Source organism: Sesamum indicum, linkage group LG7 (assembly GCF_000512975.1).
Source record: "Sesamum indicum cultivar Zhongzhi No. 13 linkage group LG7, S_indicum_v1.0, whole genome shotgun sequence".
Taxonomy (NCBI): domain Eukaryota; kingdom Viridiplantae; phylum Streptophyta; class Magnoliopsida; order Lamiales; family Pedaliaceae; genus Sesamum; species Sesamum indicum.
The window spans coordinates 3563258-3573241 of record NC_026151.1 but is presented as its reverse complement, the minus strand read 5'-3'; the positions used below and the strand labels follow the sequence as shown (position 1 = coordinate 3573241).

Below are 9984 nucleotides of genomic sequence, written 5' to 3'. Positions count from 1 at the left end.
ACTTACAGCTCATAAATTCCTATAGGTGTCTCTCGGATGGTATCCCAGGCAAACAAAGATCGCCCCTTTACAAGAAAAAATTGATGAATCAGGTGGATATAGCCCTAGTTTCACAATAAAAAGAAATCAATTTAAATCTTCGGAGACCATCTAATCACACTTGATCTCAAAGTAACCTGTAAACATTCCAACAAAATTAACCTACAACAACTCAGCGGCTACAGTAATACTAGACAAACTACACAATTCAACCATAACTAGCATTAACATTACTCCCCAAATCCACAAAAAGATTCGCCTGTCGGCAGTAACCATGAACCAGGAAGCCCGAAATCGAAACTCAAGATTAACTAAAACGAACAACAGTATCTCCACTGCTGCACTTGCTCAACCACAACCCAAAATTTCAATCTTAATCACCACTTAAAATCCGCCGAAAAAAAAAAAAAGCAAAAAACTGAAAAACCCACGATCTACAACAACTTAAAACAGTGAACAACGAGCACATAAATTTACTCCAGAAAAACATCAAATAAAAAATGCTCATTGTACGACTCACAAGGGCTAGAAATTCTATCAAGGGTCTTCGACATTGCTGAATTCCCCAAAACCCTCCCTTGATTATTAGATATAGCAAGATTCCGTATGTATAGGAGAGAGAGAAGATGGAAGAGTTCGTAATTTGTTGGTTTTGTGGAAAGGCGGTTAAGTGCAGCTGGTGGAGGTGGGCCCTCGCCACGTGGCGGCAGAGTGAGCACTTGGTGTTCCGTTTGGCGGGAATATGCCGCATGCATAGGGAATTACACTTTTTGGCTATTCTCCCCCCCCTCCCCCCCCACCCCCTACCCACCTTCCTCCCTTTATACGGCTACAATAATATGCTCTCACTTGTCCTCTATTTTCTATTTTAATTAACATATATATATGAATAATATTCTTAAAATTAAATTATAGATCGAATCCATTAAATCATCAGAGATTATAGGTTCCATCCCTTGGATCATATTTAAAAAATGGATTGATTCGAATCTTATGTTATATATATACATAATATCAATATCTTATGTATCAATTGGTTAAAGAAAAAAGAAACAAACTCAAAATAAATATATCGTCCTATTCAACATAATTAGTTCATAATTTTAATATAATTGAATAGACAAATAATTAAATAAAAATAGTCACTTGTAATACAATTTTATACATTTTGCCTTTTTTAATTTGAGATTTGAAAAAACCTTTAAAGTTTGAAAGAATTTTGACGATGGGTCGACTCTGATCGGCCCATATTAATTCTTATGCCAGTGATTCTATACCTATGTACTGGCTCAAATATATGGTTTACTTTCGATTAGATCGATTGATTTAGACTGATTATCAAAATATTGTATGCAAATTTTTGTTGCATGCGATTCTTGTGAATATATTTAAAAAGAAAAGTCATGTAAGATAAAAAAAAAAAAATTGTGAAAAGAAATATACATAATGTGAGGGGAGGAAAAAAACAGTTTGTGAAAAGAAAAAAATGTGAAGTGAGATGGGATGGAAAAAAAAAAACTATAAATATGTATTTATTATTTAGAATAGTATAAATATCCATTAGTATTATATAAAAACTGGGGACGTCAATTCACGGAATTCTTGTCTGCAACATTTGCGTGTGCATTGGGATTCAGTGATATGCCCATATCTATTACGTCATCACAAAATAATACAAAAATAAGATTCTTATTTTTATATTTTGCCATTTAAATTATTCTTTTTTCCGAAAAGAACATTACATGCAATATGATATAGATAAAATACCACATATGCAGTGTACTTGATGTTTTTTTTTTAATATAAAAATGAATTAAAAAAATATCATATATGACAAAGTGCAAATTTTATAAAGTTGAAATGGTACGTTAAACATAAAAAAAAGTTTAAATTACAAAACGTAAAAATAGAAATAATTTGAACAACGAAATATAACTTACACTGATAAAAATTAACAATCGAATGATAGTTGATACATGGACAGCAAATCCCTTGACAGGCCGGCTCATCAACTTTAATTCGCATATAGCTCTTTTTCATATCGCATCATGACTATGTTCATACCGCATCATAGCTCTTTCCATTTCGTTTTGCCATACAGATTATTAATCATCAAGGATATTCATATCACAATTATATTCAATTTTTACCACTCCCTCATTTCTACATATCACCATTCTTGTAAACAGCTAATGACGTAAAATCATAGTTTGACATATTTTCATTTACCAGCACCCGCAACACCTCATTCAACAAATGTAATACTCCAATATATTCTTCATTTTTACAACATAATCATTCAAATTAAACTGTCCTTCTCTCATATATTTCTAAATCATTTATAGCACAAATCACATACTTATATAACAATAGTATCACAAGAAAAAAAAAAAAAAAAACATATATAGATAACACCAATTATTTACTCACCTCGATCTTACAACGCTTTAATTAGCAAATAGAAAATTGGTCAGTCCTCTACTTTATCCCCAAATCCTATAATGAGTTATAATGCATATCAGTAATATATCAAAAATATCGTAATCTCTAAATAGAATATTAAATATTATTCGTACAATTTTCAACAATCTTTTAATATTTTATTTCTATTAAAATTCAAATTTTCGTTCTGTTATTTTCTACCTAATTTAACTTTTTGAGCTTTTCAAGTATATAATTAATCGATCAACCAAATCATAAGGCTTCATTTACTCCAACCCCTCGTATTTTTATAACTATGGTTCCTAATAATAATTGTAGACTAAATTATCTCAAAAAAGTCTCATTTTCCTTTTTCAATAAATGCAATATTTTCAAAAATCACTTTCTAATATTACTCGAATATCCTTTTCTAATATTCGTATTTGTTTTTCATCAGTTTCTCATTATAAAAAAAAACTAATTAAAATTTGATTAATTAATCCGATTAAATTGAACAATTCAACTGTAAAAATAATTAAATCTAGTAAATTATGTAATATAAATCATTAATTATAGTATCTATAATTTCATTGAAATATTTATCATCATTAATTTATAATTACTCAAATTCGTAAATTTTTTTTATTAATATTAAATTAAATAGTATAAATTGCATTTAATAAACTCACTAAATAAATAATAGTTTTAATATATTAATTACTCACCTATGTTAATCTGGACAAGGAAATCGCCTCTGCTGTTTGTAAATTGAAGGAAAGAACTCTTGCACCTTTGTTATATATACAATACTTGTATTTATATATATATATATATGTATGTAGATACAAACTATTACATGTATATGTATAAAAGTTGGGGACACGTGCCCAATACCATCCAACACTTTATATTTTTTATTTTTTAGAGGATCCAACAATTTATGCTACTATCATATTTTTTATTATTATTTAATTTAATTTTTTTTAAATACCGACTACATCCCTTAATTTCTTTAATTAATAGAATTTGATCTCAAATATTTAATGAAGTTTTTAATTTAGTCTATGCAAGTTTTAATATAATCAAAATTTGAATCTATTATTTATTAATTAATTCTAGAATTATATATTAAACATTTGTGAATATTATTAGAGAAATGGTAGGAAATGAGCATATGATGTAATCAATTACCAAAACAATAGTGAGATTCTTGATTTTGTGAGACTAAAGGTGGATAGTGGATACAGATAAATATAATACGCACACCAATCTGTAGACTAGGTTGAACAACAGATGTTTGTTTCCATGGCCCTCTATCTGACCTCAGACACCCTCTCTCCTACTTACAGCTGCAACTTCCGCCAAGAAAATCCTAGTCGTAAATCTTGCAACCGAGTGTAAGAGTCTTCTCATACTGCTGGATTTGGTATTCACATACCGACCCAAAGTACGTAGTCACTTTTAGAAGTCGTTCCACGTCAATCTTTCAATGTAAACAGGCCTCATACCCCTGCGCTTTAACTCCTTAAATTCAAAGTCCACATGATATGTTAGTAAGATTGATTTTGAAGGCAGATGATGATTCCACTGTTTCAAATCTTTTCTAAACCCCGTACAAGAGTTAAACGTTTTTGCTTTTTCTCTGTTGATGGAGTGTGAAAATGGAGAGACTTCTTCTGAGGGCGGTGGTCGATGGCTGGGATTCTCCGCCTACTCGACACTTGGCGGGATGGTCATGGGTTTTTTCTTTTTGGCGGGAATACGCTCCAGAGAATATGGACACCTTTCTTTGTTTGCTCCTACTTTTTATTAAATTTATGTATTAGTATCAGGGATGATCACCTCTCTCCTCTCACTCTATTATAATTATACATAAATTTTTTACGTGATTTAAAAAATTATATTTAAAATTTATTTTTGTCTAATAAATAGGTTTGTTGTTAATCAAGATTTATTAATATTAAAAAATAAATAAAAATTGATTAATCAAATTAAAATACCACTTCACATGCATTATCGTGTATAAAGATAATTTGATTATAAAATAATTTATTTAACCTACAATAACTCAGTAATAAATTAATTGGGTTGGAATGTGTTTTTCCTTATTATCATAATTATTGAATTTTGAATTAAAGTCTAAAAATAATTATTGTATTCTGGACCATATTTTTTCCCCATTATTCTTATCATGTAATTTTCTCTTTATTTCAGTTTAACTTTTTTCATGTTTTTACTTTTGTTCAAACCATTACTTGTACTATGAGGCATAGTCGAGATTAATTAAATATGTAATTTTTACACTAATTATCAAAGTTTTTTCTTATTTGATATAATTTTGTAATTTCTAAATCATCATTTTTTATGATTCTGTAGTTATATAGTGTTATATGTTTTTACTAAATTCCAATCAGTCCATAACAAATAAAGAGGGAGAAGATCACATGTTAATAAGAATTAACAATTAATCAAAATTTAATTTTGTCCATGCATTGTAATTTTAAAAAAAATAAAAATTATTAATGGCATTAAAAAAAAAGTCCTTAACTAACTATCACATAATTTATAAATTTTACAAAATATAATTTTAATCATAATTAAATTAAAATCCATACATATAATATGAGGCACACGCTGGTTCACAATAAAGAAGGGAATTCCTAACAAACCCAACAAACATTATCTTCTTCACTCTTCTAAATTCCTTTTCCTACTCCAATTTTATCATCTCATCCCAATTATGGTCTTTCTTGGTTTCTTTTTCTTTATTTTGGCTCTTTAGAAATGTGAATCTTACCAAATAATGAAGAAAAAGGCTTCACAACTGCTCCCTCCTTTTCTCTTTTTCCCCAAACATTTTTTAGGAAATCTCACACGCCATGTCATATAATTTTTGTCATTTTTTTTTTCAACTTTATAATATTTTACATTTTGTTATTTATAACTGTTTTTCAATCAAATTCTTTTGTAAAAATATTATATTCAGTGTATACTTAAAGATTATGTAATGTAATATTCTTCATATGTGCAGAATATGTGATGTTATATAACATTTTCTTCTAGTCTCATAATGCGGCCAAAATGCAAGCTTTTCCTCACTTCCTATGATTATGGTTGCATGCGTAGAGGGCATGTCCAAGATTTTATTAGCCCATAATGTTGTTTGCCTGAAATCCCCAATACTTCTAAACAAGCAACAAATTAGCCCACATGAACATAATAGGCCGTTGTACTATGTAGGACTCCTAAATTAAGGTAGATAAAGATTTGCAAGATGACAAGTCATGATGTGGTAAAAGCAAAATGACGCATGTAACCCATGCTGGCGCTGCCGCTGCCACCCTCAAACCGCAACCGATCTATCAGTTACTCCAGATATATATGCACACAAATCCCAAAGTTTCCACACGTTACCGAGTCACCTTTTTCTCCAAATCGCTATAAATTCGCATTCATTGCTTTTCTCTCTAGATAGATTGCACTAATCCGTCATAAACAACTTTCTTACTTCCTCTCTTGAAACTGCCCGTAAGAGAAGAAGAAGAAGTTGAGCTGAAATGGCTCATGACATTGGTAAAGATGATGCAAGAATAGGTTCTGGGGATTTCAGTTTCTTGATTGTGAGTCATGAAGAGTGTGGGATTTGGGATTTGTTCAAGTTCTTGATGTTTAATGATCAACAAAGTGGTGCAAAGTTTCTAAAATGTTGTCGTCTTGGAAGTGGGGGTATTTTTGAAGAAGAGGTGTCGGGGGATATTATTAGTGATGGTGAGGAGGTGAGTCCTGATCATAGGTGGGTAATAGTTGTTTCTGTTATTGTAAGGAAAATTATTAAGGTGTTTGGTAAGCCCATGGAATGGTTTGGTTATCTTGTGGAGTTCATTCTCAATCTTCTTTCTCTCAATGGCAACTTTCTTGGACTTCTCTGCAGAATTCTTCATGGTATGATGCTTAACTGAACTGATGATTGACTTTCTAAATCTTCTTGTAAATATTTAATGATGGGGTGTTTGTGGATGACTTAGACTCTAATATGAGTTGGTTCAATCTTTGCCAGAGCTCAATTACAATATAACTACTCTTTTAATGTGAGTCTATGTATTTATGAGCTAATTAAGTGTGTAAGTATACTGACACTTGCATGTGACTAGTTGGGTCTCACTGCACTAATCTGGATGAGATGTTTTTGGCACAATATTGGGTTCTGTTTGTGCATTTTTAACTGTTTATTGAGAAAAGCCAGCCAAGATTGTTTTTGTATTAATCTATCTTCCCTTTTTCTGCCTCAATCTTGACCTTTGCCTGTGTTTAGTCTAAGCTTTGGCGCATGATGTTTGGAAATTAAGAATGCTGCTTGGAATATTGTCAACTCATGTTTTCATCTCCATAGTTTGGAGATTGTAATTGAAGTTGCTCTAAATTAGGTTTTCACATTTCAGAGTGTGTTGATCAATTTTCATTTGGTGTTCATTTCGCATCTTTTAGGATTATATTTCGGTTTAGTTTTCTATTTAGAGAATCATGATTCAGTGGTGTTAAACAGATTTGCATGCTATTTACTAGTGATTAAGTTCTGTAATCAACATGAAGAAGTGATTGAAAGTTTTCTGCAATCTATGTCTACCTATCTTGCTTTTCAAATAATGTTTCAGTCTGAGAATCTTTTGGAAACGAAAACATTGGTGCATTTTGGTGTTTTTTCAATATTAGAAGATTCATGAGGTATTAAAATAAACACAATGATCTGCAAACAGGAAATGTCGTCATGCCGAAAAGAGATTCAGAAACCTTCATAAGTGCAATCGGACATTTAGATGGACGTGTAGACCTGTGCAAAACTGAAAGCTTCTCCAAAGAGATTAGCGAGCCTGATTTTGGGAAGAAAATTTGGCAACTTGAGATGGGAAATCGTGCTTTAATGGATCTGTGTATGATTGCTTCCAAATTGGCGTATGAGAACGCAAAGGTTGTCAGAAATGTTGTGGATCTTCATTGGAAGGTTAGATGCCTGTTTTGTCTCTCTTTTTTACCGTATGATTGTAATGATTACTGGTTATTAATGTTCGTAATCTCATATCACCTTAAATCAGATGCATTTTGTGGACTTCTACAACTGCTGGAATGGTGAGTAATATGATTTCCAAATTACGTTAGATTTATTTACACTTTGTATAAAGTTTCTATTCAGAACCCTATGCCTCTTGAGGAAGAACAAAAACACTGCAAAGAATATAAGAAATACTATGTTTTCACTTTCTCATGCTTTGCATTTCAGATTATCAGAAAGAGAGGTCAACCCAAGTTTTCATAATGTGTGATAAGCCAAAAGATGCAAATTTGATACTCATTAGCTTCAGGGGCACTGAGCCATTTGACGCTGATGATTGGATAACTGATTTCGACTACTCATGGTATGAGATTCCAAAACTTGGAAAAGTACATATGGGCTTTCTAGAGGCCCTAGGTTTGGGAAATAGAGCTAACGCTACCACATTCCATGAGCATCTTCGTGCAAAAAATGCCAGACATTCTAATTTAAATGGTCTTGATGCAAGAGTTGCCTCTTCTAAAGGTCATCATTCATCAGTATACTTATTTAGCAATTCAGATAGATCAACCCCATCATCTGATCCAGAACAGCAATCAGGTTCTGAAGAGGAGCTCATACCAGTAATGAAAGAGATGACTGCTTACTATGCTGTGAGAAGTAAACTCAAGGATTTGCTCAAAGAGCACAAGACTGCAAAATTTGTGGTTACAGGGCATAGCTTGGGAGGAGCCCTGGCCATATTGTTCCCGACGGTCTTGGTACTGCACGAGGAGGAAGCACTGATGCAGCGGTTGTTGGGTGTTTACACTTATGGGCAGCCTCGGGTGGGTAACAGACAGTTAGGGAGGTACATGGAGGCTCATCTGGAGCATCCTGTTTCTATGTACTTCAGAGTAGTATACTGCAATGATCTTGTTCCGAGGTTGCCCTATGATAACAAAACATTCTTGTATAAACATTTCGGGATATGCCTATATTACAACAGCCTCTACGTCGAGCAAGTAAGCTGTTTCTATCCTCCCTTTGTTTGTCCTGTTCTTTCACAGTTTTCATTCTGTTTCGCGAACCTGAATTGTGTATAAACATCATTGATCTTGCGCAGAATGTTAATGAAGAGCCCAACAGAAATTACTTTGGTTTGAGGTACCTGATACCGGCTCATGTAAACGCTGTGTGGGAACTGTTGAGGAGTGTGACAATGGGTTATGTATACGGGACAGATTACAAGGAATCCTGGGAATCCATCCTGCTAAGGATAGTGGGACTAGGAATGCCTGGTCTGTCTGCTCACAGCCCTGTGAACTATGTAAACTCTGTACGGCTTGGGAGAATGAGATCCTGTTAAAATGATGTCCTTATAGAATAAGGAAACATCTCATTCTTGGATTTACAAGCCCTGTAATGTGTGTGTCTGCTGCTAGATTGAGGAATAAATGAGGGATTTGTGGTGTTGTGCTGAGAGTTATGTTGTTTGCATGCTTCTGTAGAAATTCCATTTCCTTTTCCCTGTAATTTGGTGCTTGCGGTTTGTCATTTGAATTGATGCATTCACTAAGTATGCTCTACTATTGTGTCATAGTGAAAAAAGACTAAAGATTTGAGCTGCATATAACTTTTAAGGTTATTGTTATGTGAATTTGGACCGTCATTGCAAAGTAAATTATGCAGTCTGCTCAAATTAAGTAGAATATGTTTTAAGACAACGCTCCATGTAGACCACATAGCATGTTGTAATAATAACAAGAGAGTAGGCTCTAGAAATAATTTTTAAATTAAAATCAAGATTAAAAGTGTAGTTTTCTATGGTTGATGGTTTTAATATTTATAAAAAAGAATAAGATATTGGGACTAAATTAAATTAAACAATAAAATAAGTGTTTGCATGTAGCAAACAAGAAAGATCAATATTATGCCTTGTAGACTATCAACATTTTTCACAATTTTAAGTATATTAAAATATAAAAATATAAATATTAAACCAATAAAAAAATATTTAATCCAACAAAGGCCAAGGAATGGTTTTAAAGAAAATATAGATAAAAAGACAGAAGAAAGAAAGCAATAAGAGAGAGAGAAGAGAGAAGAGGAAAAAGGGGAGGGGACAGAAAAAATGAAGGAAAAATTAAGGTAATCATCAAATGAGCTTAAAATTTGGATGGGTTTAAAGAATTAAACATACAAGTAACCCCCTTATGATATTGCAAATAGGCAAATTACTCTCTTATGAAAAAATAAATAGTGATTTACCTCCTTATACATTTTAACATACAATAATTTACCATCCTATGATTTTTAAATATATCCCTATATGGGGGTAAATTGCTTCATTTTAAAAAAGTATAGGGAGGTAAATTGCTATATTATTTTCATAGGGGAGTAATGTGCTCATTTTCAATATCACAAGGGAGTAAATTGCTATTTACCTTATATTTTTTTGTATAGAGTCCAAATATAAATTTTACAAAAATGAACTT

At 32.0% G+C, this 9984-nt stretch overlaps 2 protein-coding genes across 4 annotated transcripts in view; one reads left to right on the top strand and one right to left on the bottom strand.

Annotated features, from left to right (window-relative positions):
• LOC105166113 (phosphatidylinositol/phosphatidylcholine transfer protein SFH8) overlaps positions 1-816 on the bottom strand; it is a 4159-nt gene extending 3343 nt beyond the window's left edge. For 2 of the 3 annotated variants that reach the window (XM_011085347.2, XM_011085350.2), the window contains exon 1: positions 560-816. In XM_011085347.2, coding sequence (XP_011083649.1) covers positions 560-794 — 235 coding nt within the window. In that variant the 5' untranslated portion in view covers positions 795-816. Of the gene's footprint in view, positions 1-555 lie in introns of all 3 variants that reach the window. The other variant, XM_011085348.2, reaches the window with a different exon arrangement.
• LOC105166112 lies at positions 5877-8963 on the top strand. Its single transcript, XM_011085346.2, has 5 exons — positions 5877-6402; positions 7215-7459; positions 7551-7584; positions 7736-8511; positions 8613-8963. The coding sequence occupies exons 1-5, from the start codon at positions 6018-6020 to the stop codon at positions 8853-8855; spliced, it is 1683 nt and encodes a 560-aa protein (XP_011083648.1). The 5' UTR covers positions 5877-6017; the 3' UTR covers positions 8856-8963.

What these genes read in the sequence shown, in the direction of transcription:
- LOC105166112 (XM_011085346.2), top strand. Translation starts at nt 6,018, where the DNA reads ATGGCTCATGACATTGGTAAAGATGATGCAAGAATAGGTTCTGGGGAT. An exon ending in TTGTGGATCTTCATTGGAAG is followed by an intron (nt 7,460 to 7,550) that starts GTTAGATGCCTG and finishes ACCTTAAATCAG; the next exon opens with ATGCATTTTGTGGACTTCTA. An exon ending in CTTCTACAACTGCTGGAATG is followed by an intron (nt 7,585 to 7,735) that starts GTGAGTAATATG and finishes TTTGCATTTCAG; the next exon opens with ATTATCAGAAAGAGAGGTCA.